Here is a 22,076-nt window from a genome sequence, read left to right as displayed (position 1 = left end):
GCAACTGTCATCGACCATGTAGTCAATCATGGTCTGTCCATGAGGGAAGCTGGTCTGAGGGTTCAGCCGAACTTGCCAAGATCAACGGTGGCATCAATCGTGAGGGTTTTCACACAAACTAACAGGTACTATACAGTATTTACAGCATTCTGACTGATGTGTTTGTAACAGTAGTAATGTGATGTGAGAAGTCTCCAAAACTCTCCTGACGTATCAGTGCATTTGTGTCTGACTCACTATTGTAGGACCCAACGGTTGCCCCACTCAGGTGGAAGGGGAAGAAAATTCACTTTGCCACAAGAAAATGCAATAGTGCAAATGGTTATTGCTAACAATAGTATAAGGCTAAGAGAAATTTGTGCAAACATCATCGCAGACATTGGTGTATTTGCCAACATTGAGAATGTTGGCACCACGACCATCGCCAGAGTGCTGAAAAAGCACCAAATTCGAATGAAGCAGCTTTACACTGTCCCCTTCGAGTGGAACTCGGAGCGGATAAAGGAACTCCGGTACCAATACGTCCAGGTAAGACTGAACACAGGACACACTGTCATGTTGATTGTGATTTTGCACAAAACTGTAAGCTATGCCATTTTTGTCTTATGGTATCTTGTGTATTCTCTAATTTCCTGAAGAGAGCCATGGAACTTGAAGCCAGTGAGAATGAACATGCGTTCATCTTTGTGGATGAGGCTGGCTTCAACCTGGCAAAAACAGGTCGCCGTGGAAGGAACCTGATTGGGAAAAGGGCCACGATAGTTGTTCCAGGCCAGAGGGGTGCGAACATCACCATGTGCGCAGCAATTTTGAACGATGGACTGCAGCTGCAGAAGGCCGGCATAGGCCCATACAACACCGAACGCCTAGTTGCCTTCATAGATGAGCTTTACGAACGGCTCACAGCAAGAGAGGTAGACAGGCAGAATCTACCAACATATGTAATTGTATGGGACAATGTGGCCTTTCACCACTCCCGGCAAGTCACAGGGTGGTTTGCGGCGCATCCTAGGATGATGTCACTTTTCCTTCCGCCTTACTCTCCTTTCCTCAACCCCATCGAGGAATTATTTTCGGTGTGGAGATGGAAGGTCTATGACCACCGCCCTCAGGACCAGATGTCCCTATTAGAGGCAATGGCTGCTGGGTGTATGGACATAGCCCCAGAAGATATCCAGGCCTGGATAAGGCATTCCAAAAGATTTTATCCACGTTGTATGGCAAGAGAAACCATACGTTGCGACGTGGATGAAAATTTGTGGCCAAATGCGGAGGATAGGAGGGATTAGCCCAATTCTGCGCCACTGTTGGGCTACTGTAATATACAGTATGTGCAGGTTTTGTGCATTGCATTTTTTGTTAGAACACATTTTTTGACTTTGTAATGTATTTTCTGTTTTGTGTAACACTTGCACTGTGACAAAATCTCCAAAAAGTAAAGCACAGTGAAAAAAACTGTTGTGTTTGTGATTTGTTTCTGGATCATATATTACGTACTTACTGTATGTAATTTGCATTACAAAAACTGAAAATTGTTATTCTCTGTTTATCATAAAACACTTACAGTATTTACTGTATTTACAATTACAGTACATTTACCACACTCAATTGTGACATCTTTTGTGGGAGGTAAACCGACATATGAACACTGTCAGCAGATACTTGGCTTGGATTGTCATACTGTAATATTACAAACTTTATTACTGTAGTCCAAAGAAGTGTTTGTCTCTCTTTTTTTCAATGCAACACTACAGGAAATCAATGCCAAACTGGAGGACACAGCAACATTTTATATATGCAATTGGCAATGCTTCAAGATGTTAGTGTTTTTTAGGTCATAGTGTTCTGAGAGGAAACATGTGTTAAGTTATGGCAGCATTGTTTGTGGCGTGGTTGTTGTAGTGCATTTGGCACCAAAGGTTAACAGATATGCAGAGGTGTGTGTCTCTAAAGCCCACTGTGTTAAGTGATAGGGAAAAGTGACCATAGTATGGGTACATGACCGAAAACGATAGGAAAAAACTGTAAATGGCATGAAAAGTTTTTTGATTACTCCAGTAATCCTTCCTAAATTACTCATTGCGTGGGAATTGAACCCCGTACGACCGGGTGCAAGTCCGACACGTTACCTCGAGAGTATCTCCCAGTTTATAAATCCATGGTCAATATTAAATTAAAATATGTTAAGCTTAATAATACTCATGCATTCAACAGATGGGCATTTTTTTGCCAGATAGCCTCCCTGTATTTATTAATGGTTACGGTGTTCCCTTTTTGAGTTATAATATGCTTGTGCTCCTCGTAGACCTCCACAAGCAGCTTCTGTTTGCCGCTGGAAAAGATCCCGCTCGGTCCTTTTCGGACATTTGATCAATGATTCGAAATACACGGTTTTGGGCTGGTTACACATATCTCGTGAGCACGCGTAATCCACGATAACGTAAGCCTAGCCTGAACTAACCTGAGAAAGGCACAGCTGAACTGCGTTGATGGAATGGCATGGAAGTGGTAGTTGGCGTTAGTTCTAACTGGGCTTAATCAACTAAGCGCGGCATTCGTTAGCGACTTCCCTACTGTGGTTTGGGGGGTGGGGGGTAGGGGTGGGCTGTGAGGGGGAGGTGACATGGCGCTATTCATTTGGATACTGCGACGCTACCAGTGGCCTGTACTACGAACCTCGCTGAACATACCCAGGCTTCCTTGGGTAAAGCCTAGATTGACAGAGAGGCAACTCCGGATTAGAGTTAAATGGTTATGATCAGAGTCAATTAGTCGAGCCAGGTTTTCCGCTTTAGGTTCAATGCGCGTTCACGTGAAAAGGGAGTTTATCACGTAATTTTACTCACCTTTACAAACTGGATTGATCAAGCAGTCTACATAAATGCGTATAAGTGAAAAGATTCTGCATATTGTCTATAAAATAATTATGCCAAATGCAGAATTGTTCGCCATTAATCCCAATAGAGTGATGATGATTTCAAAAAGCAAAAGCATGTGTCCAACCTACCTTATTCTATAATTTAGGGAATTCACTTTAAATGCACCCTATGTAAGAAATGTATCGCATATGTTTTCAACCGCAGAGAGGTAGCATAGTGGATTAGTACAAGATCTGAACGCCAGCGACCGGGGTTCAAATCTTGCCGGTCTATCATCAGGTCTTTTACCTCCATAGATGTGGTGCCAGCATGGCCTTGAGAATATGGAATTAAGTTTGAAGTAAGCACAAAAATATAATTCCATGACCTTTAGTGAATAAGTATTTCATATGCATAATAATTGGGACCTTTTCAGCTTCACAAAAAGCGTCACTGGGGAGACAAACCCTGCACACAGAAATTCAAGATTGACGCGCTACCTCCACTCTACCACTCTCTCACTGAGACACAATGCGCTACAGTAAGCATTGTCTACATAAGGTCCAACAAGGATCATCATAGCGAATACCCTCTGATGAGAACCTGTATCTCTCATAAAGAATAACCTCAGGCAATGCTTAGGGATCGGTCCCGAAAGAGCCTCTGTCGGAGAGACCCCTGTACGAAACGGGCTCTGAGGTCCAGGGGAACACCCACAAATGTTGACCCCATTGTCAAAGGAGGGGCTAGAAAGCAGCCCACGGCATTCTGACTCGATAGACTTAGCTGAAAACCTGCTCCCGACCAGGTTTGGTTGAGAGCATAACGGCCTGATTCCACCGGACGCGTTACGGCAACGTTACGGCAGCGGCACGTCTTGGCCGCGGTCACCGCAGCAGATAGGTTCCACTCTAATCAATGAGACCATTTCCACCGGGCGCGGCTGCGGAGCGTCTCAGCAGCGTCCCAGGAGCGGCGTGCCGCGCCGCAGCGCTATCATTCCGTAGCATTCCTATTTTTGCCGCGAGCCGCTGCTGAACCGCGTCAATTTCAACAGAGCAGATCGAGCAGGGCAGGAAATGAAAAAGTAAAAGCCATAGAGCATCCGGTCCATTTTCAAAATAAAACACAATACTCATGTAGCCTATCACAACGTCATTTATGTACCAAATCATCCTTATTATAAGGGCAATATCCGGAAGGACAAAGCGTGGTATTTAATTGCAGTAGTTTTGGGAGTGGAAGGTGAGTACATTAGGTTTAGGATTATCGCGGGATCTCGTGTGAATACGCTGCCGTAGCGCGCCCGGTGGAAATGCAAGCAGGGCAGAGTCGCGGCCAAGACGTGCCGCAGCCGTAACGCTGCCGTAACGCGTCCGGTGGAATCCCGGTGTAAGTCACCATGGTGATATAGCGACGCTGAAAGAGATAGATTTTCGTGTCACAGTTAACCCAGGCTTTGAGTGCAACATATTTAGCTAACCCACTAATCGAGATTCGTAGTACAGGGCACTGGGACTTGTGTACTGTATTTTTGTTTCCCGTCTACGCTGTGTCTTATTTTCTTAAGTATGATTGCAAGATATGAATAAAAACACATTGTATCATAGGGCTCACCAAAAGCACACGTACAAAAAATACTGATAACTTAATGAACATGTTAAATACATGGCTCAAAATTGCTCCAGACAAAAGGGTGGTGAGTAGGGCAGTTTGTCAAAAATCGGTACACATGTTGACGAGAAAAGCAATCCCCAGATCTATTCAAGTTAGCTAGACTAACCTTACTATCTTCTGAGGCATAGCGGGCTCGAGGCCAACAGGGTAGCCTCTCGGCAGATTCATCTGTCCAGGGAGTGCAAAAACGAATTCTAACAAACTCACCAAAACAACAAAGACAATCTAACAAAAAAAGTCTGGTCCAGTCTCCCAAAAAGGTTCAAAGAGTCCCGGACGAGCTCCTATGTTACGACTGGCTTGGAAGCCTCAACAAACAATGGAGACAGACCACAGAGTTTAAATCCCAAAATAAAGTGTTTTACTGTCATAAATAATTGTACAAGTTAAAAGTCTTGACAGTAGCACATGTTGTCACGAGAAGGGTTCTGAGGCTGAAGGCATGGCTTTTAAGCACACCTTCGCAGGTGTGCATAATTAACTTGATTGTGCCTGTGCACCACCCAAAGACCATTGCACTGCCACTGCAAGGTGGCACTGCAAGGTCAGTGGGGGTGTAGAAGGGCATAACACTACTATACTCTCTCATATACCCAACTATATACTCTCTCACACACTACTATACTCTCTCACATACACTACTAAAACCTTTTACATACCCAACTACAGTATATATTCTATCACTGTCATGACCGCATGGCTCAAGCATGACATAACAAATAGGGAGACACGCAGTGAACAAGTTTCTGTATATTTATTCAGAAACATAAACCCTAACAAGGAAATTAAGTATCAGTGTACGTGGCAGCTTAACTATGTGTAGTGTGTTATGGACTGGTGTTACGGCCGTGAGCCGACCGCATTGTCTCCCCTCCCTCTGCATGCGCTACCCCTCCTGTTTTTCCCCAAAGCAGCTCAAGTGGGCGGGTCCTTGCGTCCCCGGAACCAACCAGAGAGCGACGGCGCCGTGGAGGCGTATAAAAGCCTGATGCGCCTTGCAAGCGGGGCAGACACCTGTAGGGAATCTAGGCGCGTAGTCGCATTCGTTTGAGAGCTAGAGGTTACGTTTGTGTGTTCCCAGATTTGGGCCAGGGTAAGAAGAATCCCTCTGTACTGATGTTGTTCATTTGCACTCATTTAGGTTTGTCACTGTTTAGCCACACTAGGTTTAGGGGGTGCTGATCATTTGTATTTCCGTTTTCGATATGCTAGAGTAGCCAGTTAGGGTTTGTTTTAGGACCATTCGTATTTAGTTATTAGACAGGTAGCTCCATTTTATTTTAAGGAGTTCTCTTTTGGTTATATTTGTTTCTTTGCTTTGACAGCACCTAGCGGCCCATTTCTGACGATTGTTACACTCTATTCCTTTGTTGGGTTATAATAAATACTATACTTGCAACCCCAATCCACCGGGTTGTGTGTGTTACTTCCCTTTTTCCCCCTGAACGAGTAGGGGTCGTAACAACTGGTGTCGCGAGAATGTGCAACAGAATAAAGATGAAGAGGGTTTGGCAACAGCAGCTGCTGTCACCGAGGCAGCCAGAGAGACTGAAAGGCTGGATGTCTTCCTCCTTTTATAGGCCTATCAGGTCAATCAGGTGCACCTGCTGAAAAGAGGGAAGAGCCAAATGGCCCAAGTGGGAAAACAGCGCCCCCCACCACAGGGTGTGGTGCGGGACCGCCATGGTAAGAATTACCAGGGGGTCGTAAAAATCACAAACTACTATACTCTCTCACATACCCAACTATACTCTCTCACATACACTACTATTCTCTCTCATATACACTACTATACTCCCTAACATACACAACTATACACTCTCATATACATGTAAAATAAGTATAATAGTTTGTCTGTATGAGTATAGTGGTGTATATGCAAGATTATAATAGTGTGTGTACCACCAAGTATGAATTCTGTCCCAGGCGGCCCCTTATACGGGCCTGCTATTATATAGTAATATATGTGGATTAGTTTATAGGAATAAAATATGATCAGCTGGTAGACAGCTGTCAGTTCGTCCGCCTATCGCAATTATAGTGCCTTTCATTACCCAACATAAACAAAAAATGGCCAAAATATGTATCCCTTCTCTATAATGCACACATTCTCTATAGCTATTAGTAATGGGTCACTATTTCACCACAATCACCCCATAGGGTCACTATTTTTTTTACATTATATTTTTCGACTCCGATATTGGCAGTACAGCAATTGTCCCAAAATTAAACAGCACGTGATTTCCTCACAGATCAGATGATTAATGGCAAATAATAATAAACAAACATTGATGAATAGATTCATATTCACCCCCAGGTGAAATTGAAGGCACAATATGCATGGTTGAGAAAGAATTGGGGGGAAAGGCTTTGACTCCCTGAAGTCATGATTTAACCGTGACATGGAGGAGAAAGGGATTGTTGCCGTTTGCGGATTCCGAAGCTCCTGCCAGACTCCCGGCCCCTCAGCTCAGTTCCTCCGGCATCAGAGCGCCGGGAGCGCCCGGACCTGAGCTCCACGGGTGTCCGGGAGTCCGCAACGGCAATCCCTTTCTCCGCCATGTGTTTCAGTCTGGTCTTCAGGGAGTCAAAGCTAAAGTTCCTTTCGCCCAATTCCTTCTCAAGCATGCATGCATGCATGTCGTGCCTTAAATTCCCTCTGGGGGCGGGACGCAAAGTCAGATCATTACTAACTACACAATGCATTTCCTGCATAAAATACGGTGAGTGCTGTAGTACAAAGTGAGGTTGAAAATATGTTTTAAGAAAGCCACATCGATTAAGGCATAAAAAAACGTTAAATGGCTTAAATCAAGTGAAGGGATTTGAACAGAGTTCAAAAGTCTGAATGGAGTAAACGATGTACACATGCACACCATTTAAAAAAATGTAAAGGTTGGAAACAAATAAATTGACAGCTGAATGAAAAGCGCAAAGCATTGCTAAAACTGCAGAAATGTAAAAGGAATTGAACTGAAGAATCTTAAAGGTCAAATGTATTGCTGTGCACTGCTAAAAAAACCTGGAAGCTAAACTGTAATACTGTCAAAGCTGAAAAATAGTAGTAGTAGTGGTACTAGCTGTAGTAGTAGTAGTAGCTGCAGTAGTAGTAGTTGTAGCTGAAGAAGTAGAAGTAATAGTAGTAGTAGTCGCTAAAGTAGAAGTAGTAGTAGTAGTCGCTGAAATAATAGTAGTACTAGCAGCAGAAACTATATGCCTTATGAAAGGTATGGTATTGATTGATGATTGTAGAAAGAATTTTAATAATCCCGCCATTTTTCTTTTTAAACCAACCCAAATTGCATGTACTTGCCTAATGCTAATTTTCCCAGCCTAACGTTATTAAAAGTAGTCCAATTGGGCAGGAAAATCGCCCTGTCAATGATGCCTGAACGTCGTAAAAAATAGTCAAATTGAGCGAGAAAAACTGCCCAATCTGGCAACACTGCCTGCACGTTATCACGCTCTAGCCTAAGCGTAAATCAATGAGGCCAACTGAAAACAAGCCGACATGGAACTTAAACTGTGATTTTGAAAAAACTATAAAGGTAATCGAAATTCTGTTTTCATTGAAGATACAAGTGTGTTGATTTGTTAAACCTTTGAAGGAAGGTTAATGATAATATATTGAGCAAGTTACGAAGTCTGAATTGTCAGAGAGTGTCCAATTTATTTCCATTGTAAAAAAGTATACTTTTAAAGTAGAATGTCTTAAAAAGTATCAAATATTCAAAAAATCTGAAAAGAAGCGTGCGATTCCCAGCTTTTATGAAATTTTTCAAATTGGAATGGAGTCTCTAGGTGAAAAATTTAGGATGATGATAGGCCCCAAAGTTTGTAGAGAATGGCAAAGAAGAAATAAAGAATGAAAGAAGAACTTAAGAAGAACAATAGTTACCTATTAAACCTATTAAACATAAAATTGCGATAGGCCTACATTATTAGGCCTACGATGATCAATGTTATGTTATTTATTTTTATTCTGAATAATTTTGTCCCGCCCTCGGACACTCTGCATCTACGGATACAAATCACTTTTGCTACACTTGTACCACCTAGACGTGTTGCATAAACATCTGCAAGAAAATCAACAGCTGAGACTCTTAGCAGCAGATTCGAGCAGTTGTATCGATTGACATTAAAATGCTCAATGAAAATAGTGATCTTTGTAATTTTATTTGTGAGGAAATATTTCACAGATCTGCAACTTCTGATGCATTAGTTCACATTTGGGTTTACAAATGCACAAGTTTTCTGCATGTTCTCAGATTATGAAACACGGGTGTGCGAATGGGTTTTGCACCAACTGCGCTGCAATAATTGCAGCAAAAGTGTCAAGTGCATGACTCTTTGAAGTTGTGATGAACAGGATAGGATTTGTGTACCTTTGAAAAAGGACTTGTGAACTCATAGCCCCTATTTTGTGTTTATAATGGTAGCAAAAATATTTACGACTTCAAATTTACTGTTACAAATTTGTGACTATAGGGTACACATGCAAAATAAATATTTACGACTTTAAATTTACTGTTCATGACTTGAGTGTACGCAAGCTAAAGACTTTTGCTGCAATTATACCCTCATATTTAACCATCCCAGAGTATGTCATACAAAAATCCTACGTGATGAGGTAGAGCGTGTGACTGGAGTGCTCTTCCTTAATGAACTTTGAAAAAATTATTTTGTCTTTTGGACTCGTTTTAACATTGAAGTAGCTGTTTAATACGTTTATTATCAACACCTTTGTAAATCGATTGATGCTGTGATGGTCGGGGGGGGGGGGGGGGGGGGGGTTATGGCTTGCATATCCTCACAGTGGGGGTTCAAAGTGAGGAATATTCCAATAACTAACGAATGATAAGTCATCCCATATTTCCCTGCTGCCTTTCGCTCGGACACACATATATGTGATTACTGGGTTATTCAGACGAAGTATAGCCCAGCCTTTTACCAGCACTCCCCGAATATGCATAGATGTTAAAAAAACATAATATTTTTGGCGTGATACTTATCAATAAATAAAATAATATCTGAATGCTGAATTGAGAATGAAATACCTTCCTAACGAATGAACATCCGGACATTATAATATTGGGGCTCAGCCCTAACTTCAATTTGCAACACCCCTAGAGGCTTCCAAATCTCTCCACAAAGCCTGAAGACTTCCATTATCAAAACAGTCTGGAGTAAATAGTTTACCACTTACTCTGTACAAATCCGTTACTCGAGCAGGTACATCAATTCAAACTTTTGAAAAAGTTAATTGGTTAGCGGTAAATCTGACGGAGAATTTAGTGGATTAAAAGTTGATTTCTCCTTGGTTAAACAAACTAACCGGCTGCCAGAGATAAGAACATACGTGTGGATCATCAGCATATCTTCAGAAGCAACTGGCGCTTTGCGCGTGTGTCGGCAAATTCAACCCCCCGAGAAGTTGGAAACATTGCAGGTAGCCGGGAGGTGGGACTTCTGCACTTCAGCAACGCCCACTGCACAGTCTGACGCCACACTGTTACGGAAATAAAGTCTGAGCGCACACAAGCTGTTTCCACACTCATCGAGGGGCATTCTCGGTGGGCGCGAATACTCCGCCTGGCTCAGACTTAGACTTGTCTATCTTAGCAGACATAAAACATGCATACATACGGCATATAAGAGTCTAAAGCAAAGGGAAAAGTTGAAAAAGCATGATATCAGCCCTTCAAGCCCCCTACCTCTGGGGAGTAGAGGTCCACGGTGGCACAGGGTCTCCCGGCTGCGTCGCAGCCCCCCAGCATGTACATCTGGCCCCCGACCTCGGCCACGGTGTGGTACACCCGGCTGCTGGCCAGGCCGGCGAGGCTCTGCCAGTGGAACTCATTGGCCGAGGGGAAGGACATGGTCCCCGGGCCCCCTACTCTGCTGCTGACCCAGCAGGTGTAGGGGAGGCCCCGCAAGAGATTCTAAACCAACACACACGTGGCGGAGGGGGCGGTGCTGTGTTCGTGGAGCTGGAGCTCTGGTGGAGGGGGGGTGATGGAGGAGGAGAGCTGCAGGAGTCCAGGGGAAGAGGCAGAGATCGTCAGCCCTCCCCTTCCCCCTTGATGGCTGGTCCACCGCCTCACACACTGGGGGCCTGGAGACACAAAACAGAACATCTATGATATCAGCGACCCGTCCAGATCGAGAGAGAAGAAGCCATGGCTTCATTTCCTAGGGTCCCTCCATGCCCGGCTGTCTGGGACCAAGTAATCAAGAAGAGGACACAAATGTTAGTAGAATAAAGGTTTATTTATACCCAAACTCACTCGTCCCCTGCCTACGCACTGCTTTCACTCAGGGAGTAAAGGAGGACACCATCTGCACTGATGTGGTAGGAGACGGTGGAAAATAAATAATATAAATCAAACTGGCGCAGCCCCTTTCAACCCAACGCGATCAGAGACCTTCTTTTTGGGACGGCAAAGCTGCTCATGCAATATGCATGGTGTTAAACTTCCGCTGCTGCAAATGAAAGTCAAGCATTGGTATTGTTTGGTGCATAAAGGCCTTGGTACCGCGACACAGTGGTGAAAGAAGCCAAACTGTGCTGCCTGCATTATGGGAAACAGGAATGATATCCGATGGACTACAGCCTATTCGTGTCGTGCTTCTCAAAAACACGTCTCTATCCATACAAAACGTTTCATCCACCATTGTGATAAACACACCTTTTCACTTCAACACTGAAAGTTGACACAGAGCTTCAGAAAAAGAAAAAATAATTCACCTTCATTTTTCTCAGAGAACTAGTGTTACCATAGCAACAATTATACATGTGGGGTGTCGAGAGGTAGAGCAGCAGGGCATTTTATTTGATTATTTACTTTTCACTCGTACATAATTGCTTATCGCTTGGTTTGGCTTTAATAATGGGATTCTATAAGGATAGATGCAAAACAAACCAAACAGGGAGCTGTCTGGTAGCGGCTCGCGCCGGCAGTTTGCGCTGCCCCGCCAGCGGAGCGGGATAACTTTCCAGTTTGGCACGCAGGGCAAGTTAATTGCAATCTGTAACCAATTTACTTTGAGTCATCCTTTGCTTAGATTTTTTTTTCCTTTAATTAACTGCTTGAATAGCTTGAGATCAACAGCAAGCATGCTAGCTAAAGTCATTTGCAATCAGCTTGCCTCCGAGCAAAAACTTTTAATTAGGTTGCGTCACGTCGACCCCCCCCATCCCCCACCGCCCTGTGAGGGGACCCGCTTCAAAACGGTAATATGGACGCGAAGGTGAGCCGACTTTTAATTAAATTAGGGATCCCTAAATGTCTCTTTGTTTTCCTATCATGTCACTTCCCACATGATCGTCTCATTAACCTTCTAACAGACATTGTTTATCATTCATAATTAAACTGATCACTTGACGACAAAAGGTACATTCACGAGTGGTTGAGCCCCCTCACAGCAGCATGGCAGTCTTCCCAGTGCTAGACTCAAGGTTGGCTTGCGTCGTATTTCTGTAAATAATTGTTTATTTTCAACAGTTGCATATTGTTTAGGTATAACATCCTTATTTTCATGAAGATTCAGATTCATAATTAGACTTTTAATTTCAATAACAATTTCTCTCAGAGGGCACGCTAACACACAGACACACAAACAGACACACACACAGACACACAGACGCAAGCACAAGCACACACACACAGACATACTAGGGGTGTAAGGATACATGTATTCGTATTGAACCGAATCAGTACGGACGTCTCGGTTCGGTGCATGGATTTACACGGAGAATGCATGGTATGAAATTAAATAAAACTGGCGTGCAAATTAATCAATGTAATGCGGAACTAATGTTAGATACGCAAGTTCTCCAGGGACAACAAATGGTGGGTTTCCACCGGAGGGTGCGAGTCAGTTGAGTTCGATAAGGTGCGGCACGGATCGCGTTTCCACCGCTAAAAGTGGGCGTGGCCCGGACTGAGCCTTTTTCTGTGCTAAATATCCCTTGATTTTTTTGTCCCATAATTCTTCTCATTTTAATTCTCTTATCAACATGGTGAAGTGCATCGGCTTGCATTGTGCAAATGATTTTTTACTGATAACAACATTGGCATATACACTGATCAAAACAGGACGATACAAAAAAAGAGCCTATAGTGCAATTAAACGACTGCTTTGAACAAATGTCATTTGAACATAGCAGTCAGGCTACTGCTTCTTTGTTTTGAGCCAAAAAAAAAAAAAAAAAAAAGATTTTTTTTTATTTTATTTTTTTATAAAGTAATTGCGTTAATCGCGCGTTAAAATTTTTAACGAAGTTACATTTGGTTCGCGTTAACGCCGTTAATAACGCGTTTAACTGACAGCTCTAATTAAAATATTTAAATATTTAACACTGGAGCAATATTAAAAAGCGGAAGTGGAAGCGCTTCCACACTAGCGAGTCGTTCCAAACTCTGAACGCTACAAACAGTAGGCAGCACTATAGCCAGCACCCTAGCCCCATCTCAAAAGGACGCGACTAGCAAGGAAGTGTTCTAACAAGGCTGCAGCCTTCACTTTGCGTCTGCGGTATGTTAGTGGGTTTTCTCCGTCCAAATTTTCTGCGTCCAAAAATGGCGTTAAAGTCAGCTTTCGTTGACGGACATCTTCACCCATGATCTTCATGCACGGTGTTTGGTTGGTTTAAAGCCTGCGCGCAACGTGATTCCGGGCCAAACGTTAGCGATTGGTTATGTTAGATCCAGAGTGGCACTAGGCAGATCCAATAGTTTTAAACTTCAACAGACACCCACCTTCAAGTGAGTTAACGCATGTCAATTGAGTAGGTCCAGACTCTCTGTGAAAACTAATTATAAAACACCAATCAGCTCTCAAGAATGCTTGCAGCAGCAAGTCCATCCCAGCATCAATATAAGAAAATCTCTACGGGAGTCAGTTTAACGGACAAAGCTAGTTTCAAGCTATCTTTATCTTATATTCAGAATCCAATGAGACCATTAGAGGCAGTGTATTTTACCGGGTCATTAGTCAGATCTACCTTGCAGAATGTAAAAAAGGCTTCTCTTCGACACCAAATAAACCCCATTCTATAAGCCCATTCTCTTCTTACATTTCATTCAACCATAACTTTAACCTGAATATCTTGATCTCATTGTGGAAAAAGCTCAAAAAATCTTGAAGGTTTTGCTATTCCACAGAGAATGGATCCCACCCCTGGCATATTTTTTTGTCTCTTGTCACCCGAATATTGCACTTCCGTTACATAATAGCTATGTGACAGGACAGGCAGATCTCTCGTGAGGTGCTATGAAATGAATTGACTACTGACAACACAAACAAAGTATTCCACCACAACACAGAAGGCTGACACTGAACTCTGCTCTCATATCACCCGTCAACGCCATCTTGTTTTTAAGACTCGATAAGTAGATTGGCGAACACAGAGCTTGCGTGTTGCTGACGGATGTCACAATCACTATGTTCGTCAATCTACCTATCGATGGAAACAAGATGGTGTCGACGGTTGATCTACTGATGGTATTGTGTGTATAAAATGTCCTTTTTAATAAATAATCTGTACACTTACAAAGTTATCGATGCCTCGTTTTATATGTTAAGACCCTTATTATACTACCAAAGAAGTGTCGTCTACTTCTAGCCTTTTAAGTGGTTTAAATTAGCGATTTTTTTTTTTACCATAACAAATGCCCCCATCATTCCAAGTTCATAGCGTTTGGTAGAATGGGCTAAAAACAGCCAACTTAAGAATGCGTCTATACGCGCTTTTTTGCCCCCAAACGAACATTCCAACTCGTTATCATATTAAACATATCCCAGATCCATTCTACACCGGATTTGTCCTTTAACTATACAGCTCAACTATATCAGCTCCAAACCCTCCACTCAGCTCCCGCCTGGTCAACCCATCAATTGTCTGCAAGAACTAAAAACCTGGATGACCTCCAACCTCCTCAAACTGAACAGCAATAAAACTGAGCTCATGGTGGTGGCGCCCAAGCCACTGCTCAGGAAGGTTGGGGATCTTGGATCTGAAAGTGGATGGCTGCTTCATCACCCCATCACCCATAGTCCGCAACCTGATTGTCATCCTGGACCCGACCCTATCATTCCAGTCCCACATTAATAACGTCACAAGACCTGCATTCTACCACCTGAAGAACATCGTACGACTCCAACCCCCACCCTCAGACTCAGTTACCGAAACCCTGGTCCACTGCTTCATCTCTACCCGTCTGGACTACTTGACAGTTTGGAGTGGTTTGTGGTCTCTCACAGTGAGGATGAGTCCAGACTAAAGCACAAGGACAAAGAAAGGTTGCACATAACAAACTGTAGTGTTGAGTTTGTACAGGCCCGGTGGGTCTGTTGTCCCTTGTTAGACCTATCCATAAATTTTATTTTGTTCAAGCAGGCAACTCTGTCTCCTTCCGCCAACCCCAGCAGTAAAATATTGCTGCTATAAAACGACCAGGCAGTCCAGTAAATGATGCAAGTAATTAACTTGTAACACTGTTAAGTACCACTTAAAGGGCACGCAACGTTTCACTATAGACCTAATATGCAGTCATCGGGACATGTTTTGAATAAAAATACACCCATATAATTTTTCCAAAAAAATAGGCGCAAATATTTGTCATGATTTATATAGCTTCAAAGGTATTCATATTCATCACTCAGGTAGAAGTATAGATACTAGCGTTTAAAAAGACTTCTTTAGAAGTTGAAGTATCAACTCAAGCTTTTCACTCAAGTAAAAGTGAAAAAGTACTGGTTTCAATACTGCTTAAGGTATAAAAGTAAAAGTAATGTAAGGGGAAAAATGCCATCATGGACAAAAGCTTAGGCCACAGGGGCCTATAGTGCACTCCACACCTCTCCAAAAAACACATTTTTCTTATCTTAAAATGTTAATGTTGAAAATGTTGGAATGCACCCCATTTAGCCGCATTCATGCCCATTGAAAATGAACTAATTTTTGCACACTAAAAAGGGGATGCATATTTTGGCCGGTCGAAAGTTCAGTTTGACAAAAATATGTGTCCCCCCTATAACTTTGGCCAGGAAAGAAGAAACAAGTATATTCTTCATTCAGTCTGCATTATAGGGAAGGTATACATATCTTGGCTATTTTTCTTATTTATTTGTGCAGGGTAATGAAAGGCTCAAGATTCAAGATTCAAGATTTTATTAAATGTCCCACGAGGGCAAATTTGTTCGCAGCCAGGAGAAATGGTTTAACCCACAAGACAAGACAAAACAACAATGAACACAAAACACTGTGGAGACAAAGTGCTCGAAAGATAAAGTGCCAGGATATAAAAAATGTAAAATACAAATTAAAACATTAAAACATTAAAACATTAAAATAGATTTAAAAAAAAGTCATCTCTATGGCTCTATAATTGCGATAGGCCTACATTATTAGGCTTACCTTGATCAATGTTATTATTATTGTTATTTATTCAGGATGTTTTGCAGCAGGGTCTGGAGAGGAGCAATACATTTCTTTCTGCTTCCGATACGATTTTGCGGAGCCCATCACCAACCTGGCTCTTCCCCCTGGCTCGCTATTGGGTGGTTTAACACAATGACGAAAGGGAAGCGACGGCAAGCAGCCAATTGCCTACAGAGTCGTTTGACCTATGCCCGTTGATCTCTCCTCTTGTGCTGAAGAAAATGACAGCAGCCTCCCCAGACCAACGTGCAATCCATGATTGAGCTTGGTATGGCAATATTAGCCTACAGGAATAAAATATGATCAGCTGGTTTTCAGTACAGCTTGCAGTTGAGCTGTGTTGCAATGAATGACATATAACTGGGGGCCCTCTCTGGTTCTATATGTTATTGGGGGGCCCTCTCTGGTTCTATATGTTTTTGGGGGGCCCTCTCTTGTTCTATATGTTATTGAGGGCCCTCTCTCATTATATATGTTGGAGGTCCCTTTCTGGTTCTATATGTTATTGGGGGCCCTCTCTCATTATATATGTTATCGGGGCTCTCTCTGGTTCTATATGTTATTTGAGGGCCCTCTCTGGTTCTATATGTTATTGGGGGCCCTCTCTGGTTCTATATGTTATTGGGGGCCCACTCTCATTATATATGTTATTGGGGGGCCCTCTCTGGTTCTATATGTTATTGGGGGGCCCTCTCTGTTTCTATATGTTTTTGGGGGGCCCTCTCTTGTTCTATATGTTATTGAGGGCCCTCTCTCATTATATATGTTATTGGGGGCCCCTTTCTGGTTCTATATGTTATTGAGGGCCATCTATGGTTCTATATGTTATCGGGGGCCCTCTCTCATTATATATGTTATTGGAGGGCCCTCTCTGGATCTGGCATGTTAATGGACGTCTCTACTGTTTCTGTTCTATATGTTAAGGAGGGCCGTAGTGCTCTGGCTCTATATGTTAAAGGGGGGCCCTAGTGCTCTGGCTCTATATGTTAAAGGAGGGCCCTAATGCTCTGGCTCTATATGTTAGAGGAGGGCCCTAGTGCTCCGGCTCTATATGTTAAAGGAGGGCCCTAATGCTCTGGCTCTATATGTTAAAGGAGGGCCCTAGTGGTCTGGCTCTATATGTTAAAGGAGGGCCCTAGTGCTCTGGCTTTATATGTTATTGAAGGGCCCTACTGTTTTTGTTCTACATGTTATTGAGGTTCATAGGGCTCTTGTTCTTTATGTTATTGAAGGTTCATATTGTATTTGTTATACATGTTATTGAGGTCTCTAGTGCTCTTGGAATATCAAGACAAAGCAGCTCTCTGTGGAATCCAGAGGATGTCTAAGCATTAATGTGTAGTCTGGAGTTGGAGCCACTTTATGGGCTATTCGGAGACAGAACAGTCTTCCTAACTGACATGTGACATGCTATGCTGAAGGTGAGGCACCCTTAAAATAGGCATTGTGTCTGAATACCTTTGGTCCAAGAAAATATGTCACTCTCGAAGTACTCAAAATACACATCAGAATTCCCCCCTACAAGTGGGCACACTAATGCATCTCTTCCATGTGCAGATTTCCGCGATGTGCAGAAATATCAGGAGTCAAATCACATGAGAATTTCGCTCGTTGCTTTGTCTCATTCTCGTTATGTAAGCTCACCTGCTGGCTCCCCCTTGGGAACCAGCATTTCAAGACATTTGAGCCATCAAGGACCCAAACAAGGACATTGATGTAGCAAGTCTATTCAGATGAGACCATTTTCTTTCTAATGAATAGGAACTTCTCCACAAACCATGAATTTACTTAAACACACCCTTTGCTCGCAAAATATGTTTTCAGAAATATTCTGCAGCTCTGTTAATGTTGTATTCTATCTCGTGACAGTGCTGGACAGTGATATTGTCAAACCTCCACTAAAGGTGTCCAGATGGTAATTCATACACACATTACTCAAATTGTCCATGATGAGGATTCCAAAGGGCCATAGCCTGGTTTCAAATAGTGTATCAAGATGGATGAAGATGTACTTTATTCATCTAAGACTCGAAATGTGCCAAGTTGACCATGTGTCACAGCAGTAGTAAGTATTTTGTTTAAAAGCCTTCATATGCCATTTTTGGTTTTCTTTTGCCAGAGACAGATTCCAGTGAAAACTGCTGTAGCATCCCTAATCCTTGTATCCCAAATCCTTTTTGTGTTTGTATGGATTGAAACATTTACTGCCAAAAATATTGGAAATTGTAAGTTAAATCAGAGCATGTAGACAGAAGACTTTGAGGCCTCTCTAAATTGGGATAACAAGAGCGCTTTTTTTGTTAAAATTACCATATTACTATTAGAATTCCTTTATTATTTGGCCTTCTTCTAGCAAACATGTACATCGCTTGCATTGCTCTCTCTGTGACAGCTAGCTTAGCCTAGCTCAACTCAGCTAAACTCTTCTATGCACAGCTCAGCCGCGGAACATGCTTAGCACAAAGCCCCAGCAGCAGATGTTACAACTGTACTGTTGGCGGTTAGCTAGATAGATTAGACATGGCTCCGAGGGCTTACCCTGGCAGCCTAGCTCCCACAGAACCCAACGGCCCAAATTGGATTAGCCAGTAAAGGGGAGCGAAGGCGGCCAATGGTGCTGCCTGAACAAGTCGCCTAACACGGCTGAAGTTGAAGTGAGGGTACTTGGATCGGTGAGGCGTAGAGGGACTCGCCTGGCTAGGAAGATAGCCTCTCAGCAGGGATTCCACAGCCGTCAGAGTGGAACGGCGCATCGGCCTCGTTCCTGGATTTAACCAAGCTGAGACGGCCGGCTCTTCGTTGTTAATATGATCAAAGACCTGATGTTCCTGGGCCTCACGTCCCCTCGACTGTTCTGGCCTGGAGTGTAAGCGGTTGCAGTAACAGGAGATGAGTTTGAACGCTGTAGAAGGACGTACTATAGGAAGACAACCAAGACGATTACAAAAACATAAAAAAAGAATCGAAATATTTTCTGTATTTAAAAGAAGATTAAGGAAGGGCAAATTGTGGTGCCACAGCTGCTGTCTGGTCCTCTGTGGCCCCTGATGATGAAGTGAGTCACCAGTATGTACCTGGCGTGGAGCGCTGGTTGCTGACTGCTTTAATGAGGGAGCTGTGGGTTGCTCAATCAGTTGTGGCTGATTGCTGGCAGTGGGGGATTTTTTCAGCACAGATGGCATTTCTTCTTAATCTTCATTTCGGAAATAAATAAAAATTGCCTGGATGCCTGGCCGCCCGCGCTAAATAAGTATTTACGGGCGCGATGGTTTAAAATGTCCCTGACTCTGTGTGTTGAAGGGAAATTATCATTATCGTTTTTACAAACAGATCGCGCAAGTAGCCCGCTGGTAAACCCCGACCTAGCGGAAGCGGAGGCAGGTGAGGCCAGGGAACGGCTAGCGGTAGGCCATAACAACATTTGGCTCCCCTCAGCAGGCGTTAGACGCAGCAACCATGACGACAATACAGAAATAGACTCGTACGAGGAGCAAACATTTGCAGAGCTAAAAGAGGGACGGATGGAGGGCGCGTGTATGCGTGCATTCCAGTGCACGATACGGGTGTGTGTGCGTACATCGGAGAATACGCTCTGTTACGTAAGGCGATGCATATTGAATCACTACTGTAGTGTGTTAGATCTGACTGTCCCCGACCCACGCCTTTATATACACACACACACACACAGACACTTGAATATTTGCCGTGTGCAAGATCTGCATCCTTTCACTGAGGTGCAGAGTGAATAGATCCTGGTTGACAGCCTCCATACAGCCCACCATGGGGGGAAGGGGAGGGAAGAGAGAGAGAGAGAGAGACAGAGAGGGGCCTGGAGAGAAGGGAGTATGTAAGACAGGACCGAGAGCAGAAGCAGGAATGAAGATGCTAAAATATAAGGAGAGAGAGAGAGAGAGAGAGAGAGAGAGAGAGAGAGAGAGAGAGAGAGAGAGAGAGAGAGAGAGAGCAAGGTAATGAGGAGGCTTCGAAGACAACAGGGTTAATGGATTTTATGGTTGTGTGTGTGTCGGGGGGGGGGGGGGGGGGGCTGGTGTAAAAATCAAGAAAAGGGGGCCAACTTTAATTATGACAGTGTTGTGAGAGACAGATCTGCATGGGACTTTTGGGGGGGGGGGCGGTAGAGTTAAGGCAAAGGCTATATTAACAGAGGGCTGTCAAAGACCCCGCTAATCCCTCTAGCCTTATAAGTAATTACTCAGAGAGTGGCAGAGATATAGAGGAACAGAACTGCTTGATAGCAGGGGAGTCCGAGAGAGCGAGAGAGCGAGAGAGAGAGAGAGAGAGACTTAGCTTTGTCAGCCAAATTGGACAGGGCTCCCCAAGGCGTGTGTGTGTGGCATGGGGTACGTGTGAGTGTCTGTGTGGATCTGCTTTGCTATTTGAATGTCGCTTTTGGACGAGTTTAAGTTTATCTAGTTATGCTCTGAAAAGGGCCTCAACACCAACTCCAAAATACCCTGTTTTGGTGAATATCTCTTGCTTTTCAATTACGCTAAAGGAAATATAAGTATGCTTGTGTTGCGCATAATGAAGCTCACATACTGCTCACAAAACTCAAGAAAGCTTCTGTCCAAATGTTAGGATCGCTCCCCATCAAATATAAAACCCAATGCTGGCTCCCCTCAAACTAGAGAATTACTGGTCATGAACTATATTATATCTTATTATTGTTTTGCAGTGTGCTTTAACCTGAAAACCTGCAAGCTGGATTTGCTCATGTAGTCCGAAAACTAAACAGTGGGTTGTTGTTGTGAGGAGGAGGGGAAGGAGGAGACGGACGAGGAGGAGGAGGAGGGAGAGGAGGAAAGAAAGACTGGAAAGAGTGTGGAACATACAGCCTTTGAAGAGATATTGACAGGCTGGCTCTCTCTTGTCAGGACTGGCCCGTAAACACAACAGAGTAGAGTCAGACATACAGACAGAAAAGAGGCTGACGAGCAGCATAATAAATAAATAAAATGACCTTTCAAATCCAGCCTTGAAATTCACCTAATTTCCTAGAGATCTGCACACATGGTGAACAACATTGTTTCACATCTACAATCTCAGTTTGAAAGTTTTGCTTAAGGAAAGGCTGATATAGTTGCTTTTATAAATTATTAGATAAAGAAAAAACCCAAAGAACAATCATATATCTGGGGAAGAACATGGGAATGAAATCCGATGGATAGCCTACTAAATTAAGATTTCAGAAATAATCATCGTCTGTTTGAAACGGCTTGTTCACTGCCCTGTGAACTGGATCGCATCCCAAGCTGTCCGAGGCAGGGACCATCCTACCCGCCGCACAGGCTCACAATGAAACGCACACGTCAACATATTACAGTTTACGGGAAGAGCCATTTGATTTTACGTTTGATTAGGCTACTTACTTCACGGCGCCTTCGCGGATGCTTCTTGACAGTCGGCTGAAGCAGATATGGAGGAGGAGAGAGAGGAGAACTGTAGCGTAGCAACGTGGCTCCAGCCCAGAGTCTCCCCGGCGCGTGAAGTCAACACTCCCAACGCTCCACACCGGCTGCTTGGCGTTAATCTGCTCCGTGCATCGGAGGAACCGATGGAAGAATGGACGACAGAGAATAATGGCCCCGTCTTCGTCAGTATGTGGGTCAATTTCGAAATATTCATTCACTTCCCCTGATTTCAGCCTTACATTTGATAAGAGCGCGCTGGGAAAATGGTAAAAAAAAGGTGGGTCGCGGACGGTGCGTGGTCTCGGCGGTGGAGACAGCCACTTGCCTGACACACTTTATAAAATCAACTATTATTTTACAATGTATTAGATTAAACACAGAAAGCAGCATGTTAATTTTCATGTGATGTGTCGTAGTTTGGGGAAAATAGACAAATTAGTAGGCTATGTGGATAAATTGGATAATTATATAGGTATTATAAAATTATAAAATTGCCGTATATTTCATTAATTTATCCAGGAACCCATCGAGCAACATTTTTCTGATACCAAACGATTTGAATTAACCTAGAAATTCACCAATATTGCTTGAAGGGGTGAACAATATATGATATTTACATGATGGTCACACTATTTTCAATTCATCTCTCAAAGGGTACAAAAA

The 22,076-nt window shown here is 43.3% G+C and overlaps 1 protein-coding gene across 1 annotated transcript in view; it reads right to left on the bottom strand.

Moving 5' to 3' along the window:
- Positions 1-21,732, bottom strand: part of klhdc8a (kelch domain containing 8A) — a 48,665-nt gene extending 26,933 nt beyond the window's left edge. Inside the window, exons 1-2 of the mRNA XM_030367472.1 lie at positions 21,372-21,732; positions 10,250-10,650 (exon numbers count right to left, since the gene is read on the bottom strand). Coding sequence (XP_030223332.1) covers positions 10,250-10,414 — 165 coding nt within the window. The 5' untranslated portion in view covers positions 10,415-10,650; positions 21,372-21,732. The remainder of the gene's footprint in view (positions 1-10,249; positions 10,651-21,371) is intronic.
- Positions 21,733-22,076: the final 344 nt, after the last annotated feature.

This window comes from Gadus morhua, chromosome 1, assembly GCF_902167405.1.
Source record: "Gadus morhua chromosome 1, gadMor3.0, whole genome shotgun sequence".
NCBI classification, from domain to species: domain Eukaryota; kingdom Metazoa; phylum Chordata; class Actinopteri; order Gadiformes; family Gadidae; genus Gadus; species Gadus morhua.
This window is presented reverse-complemented; position numbering and strand designations above follow the sequence as displayed.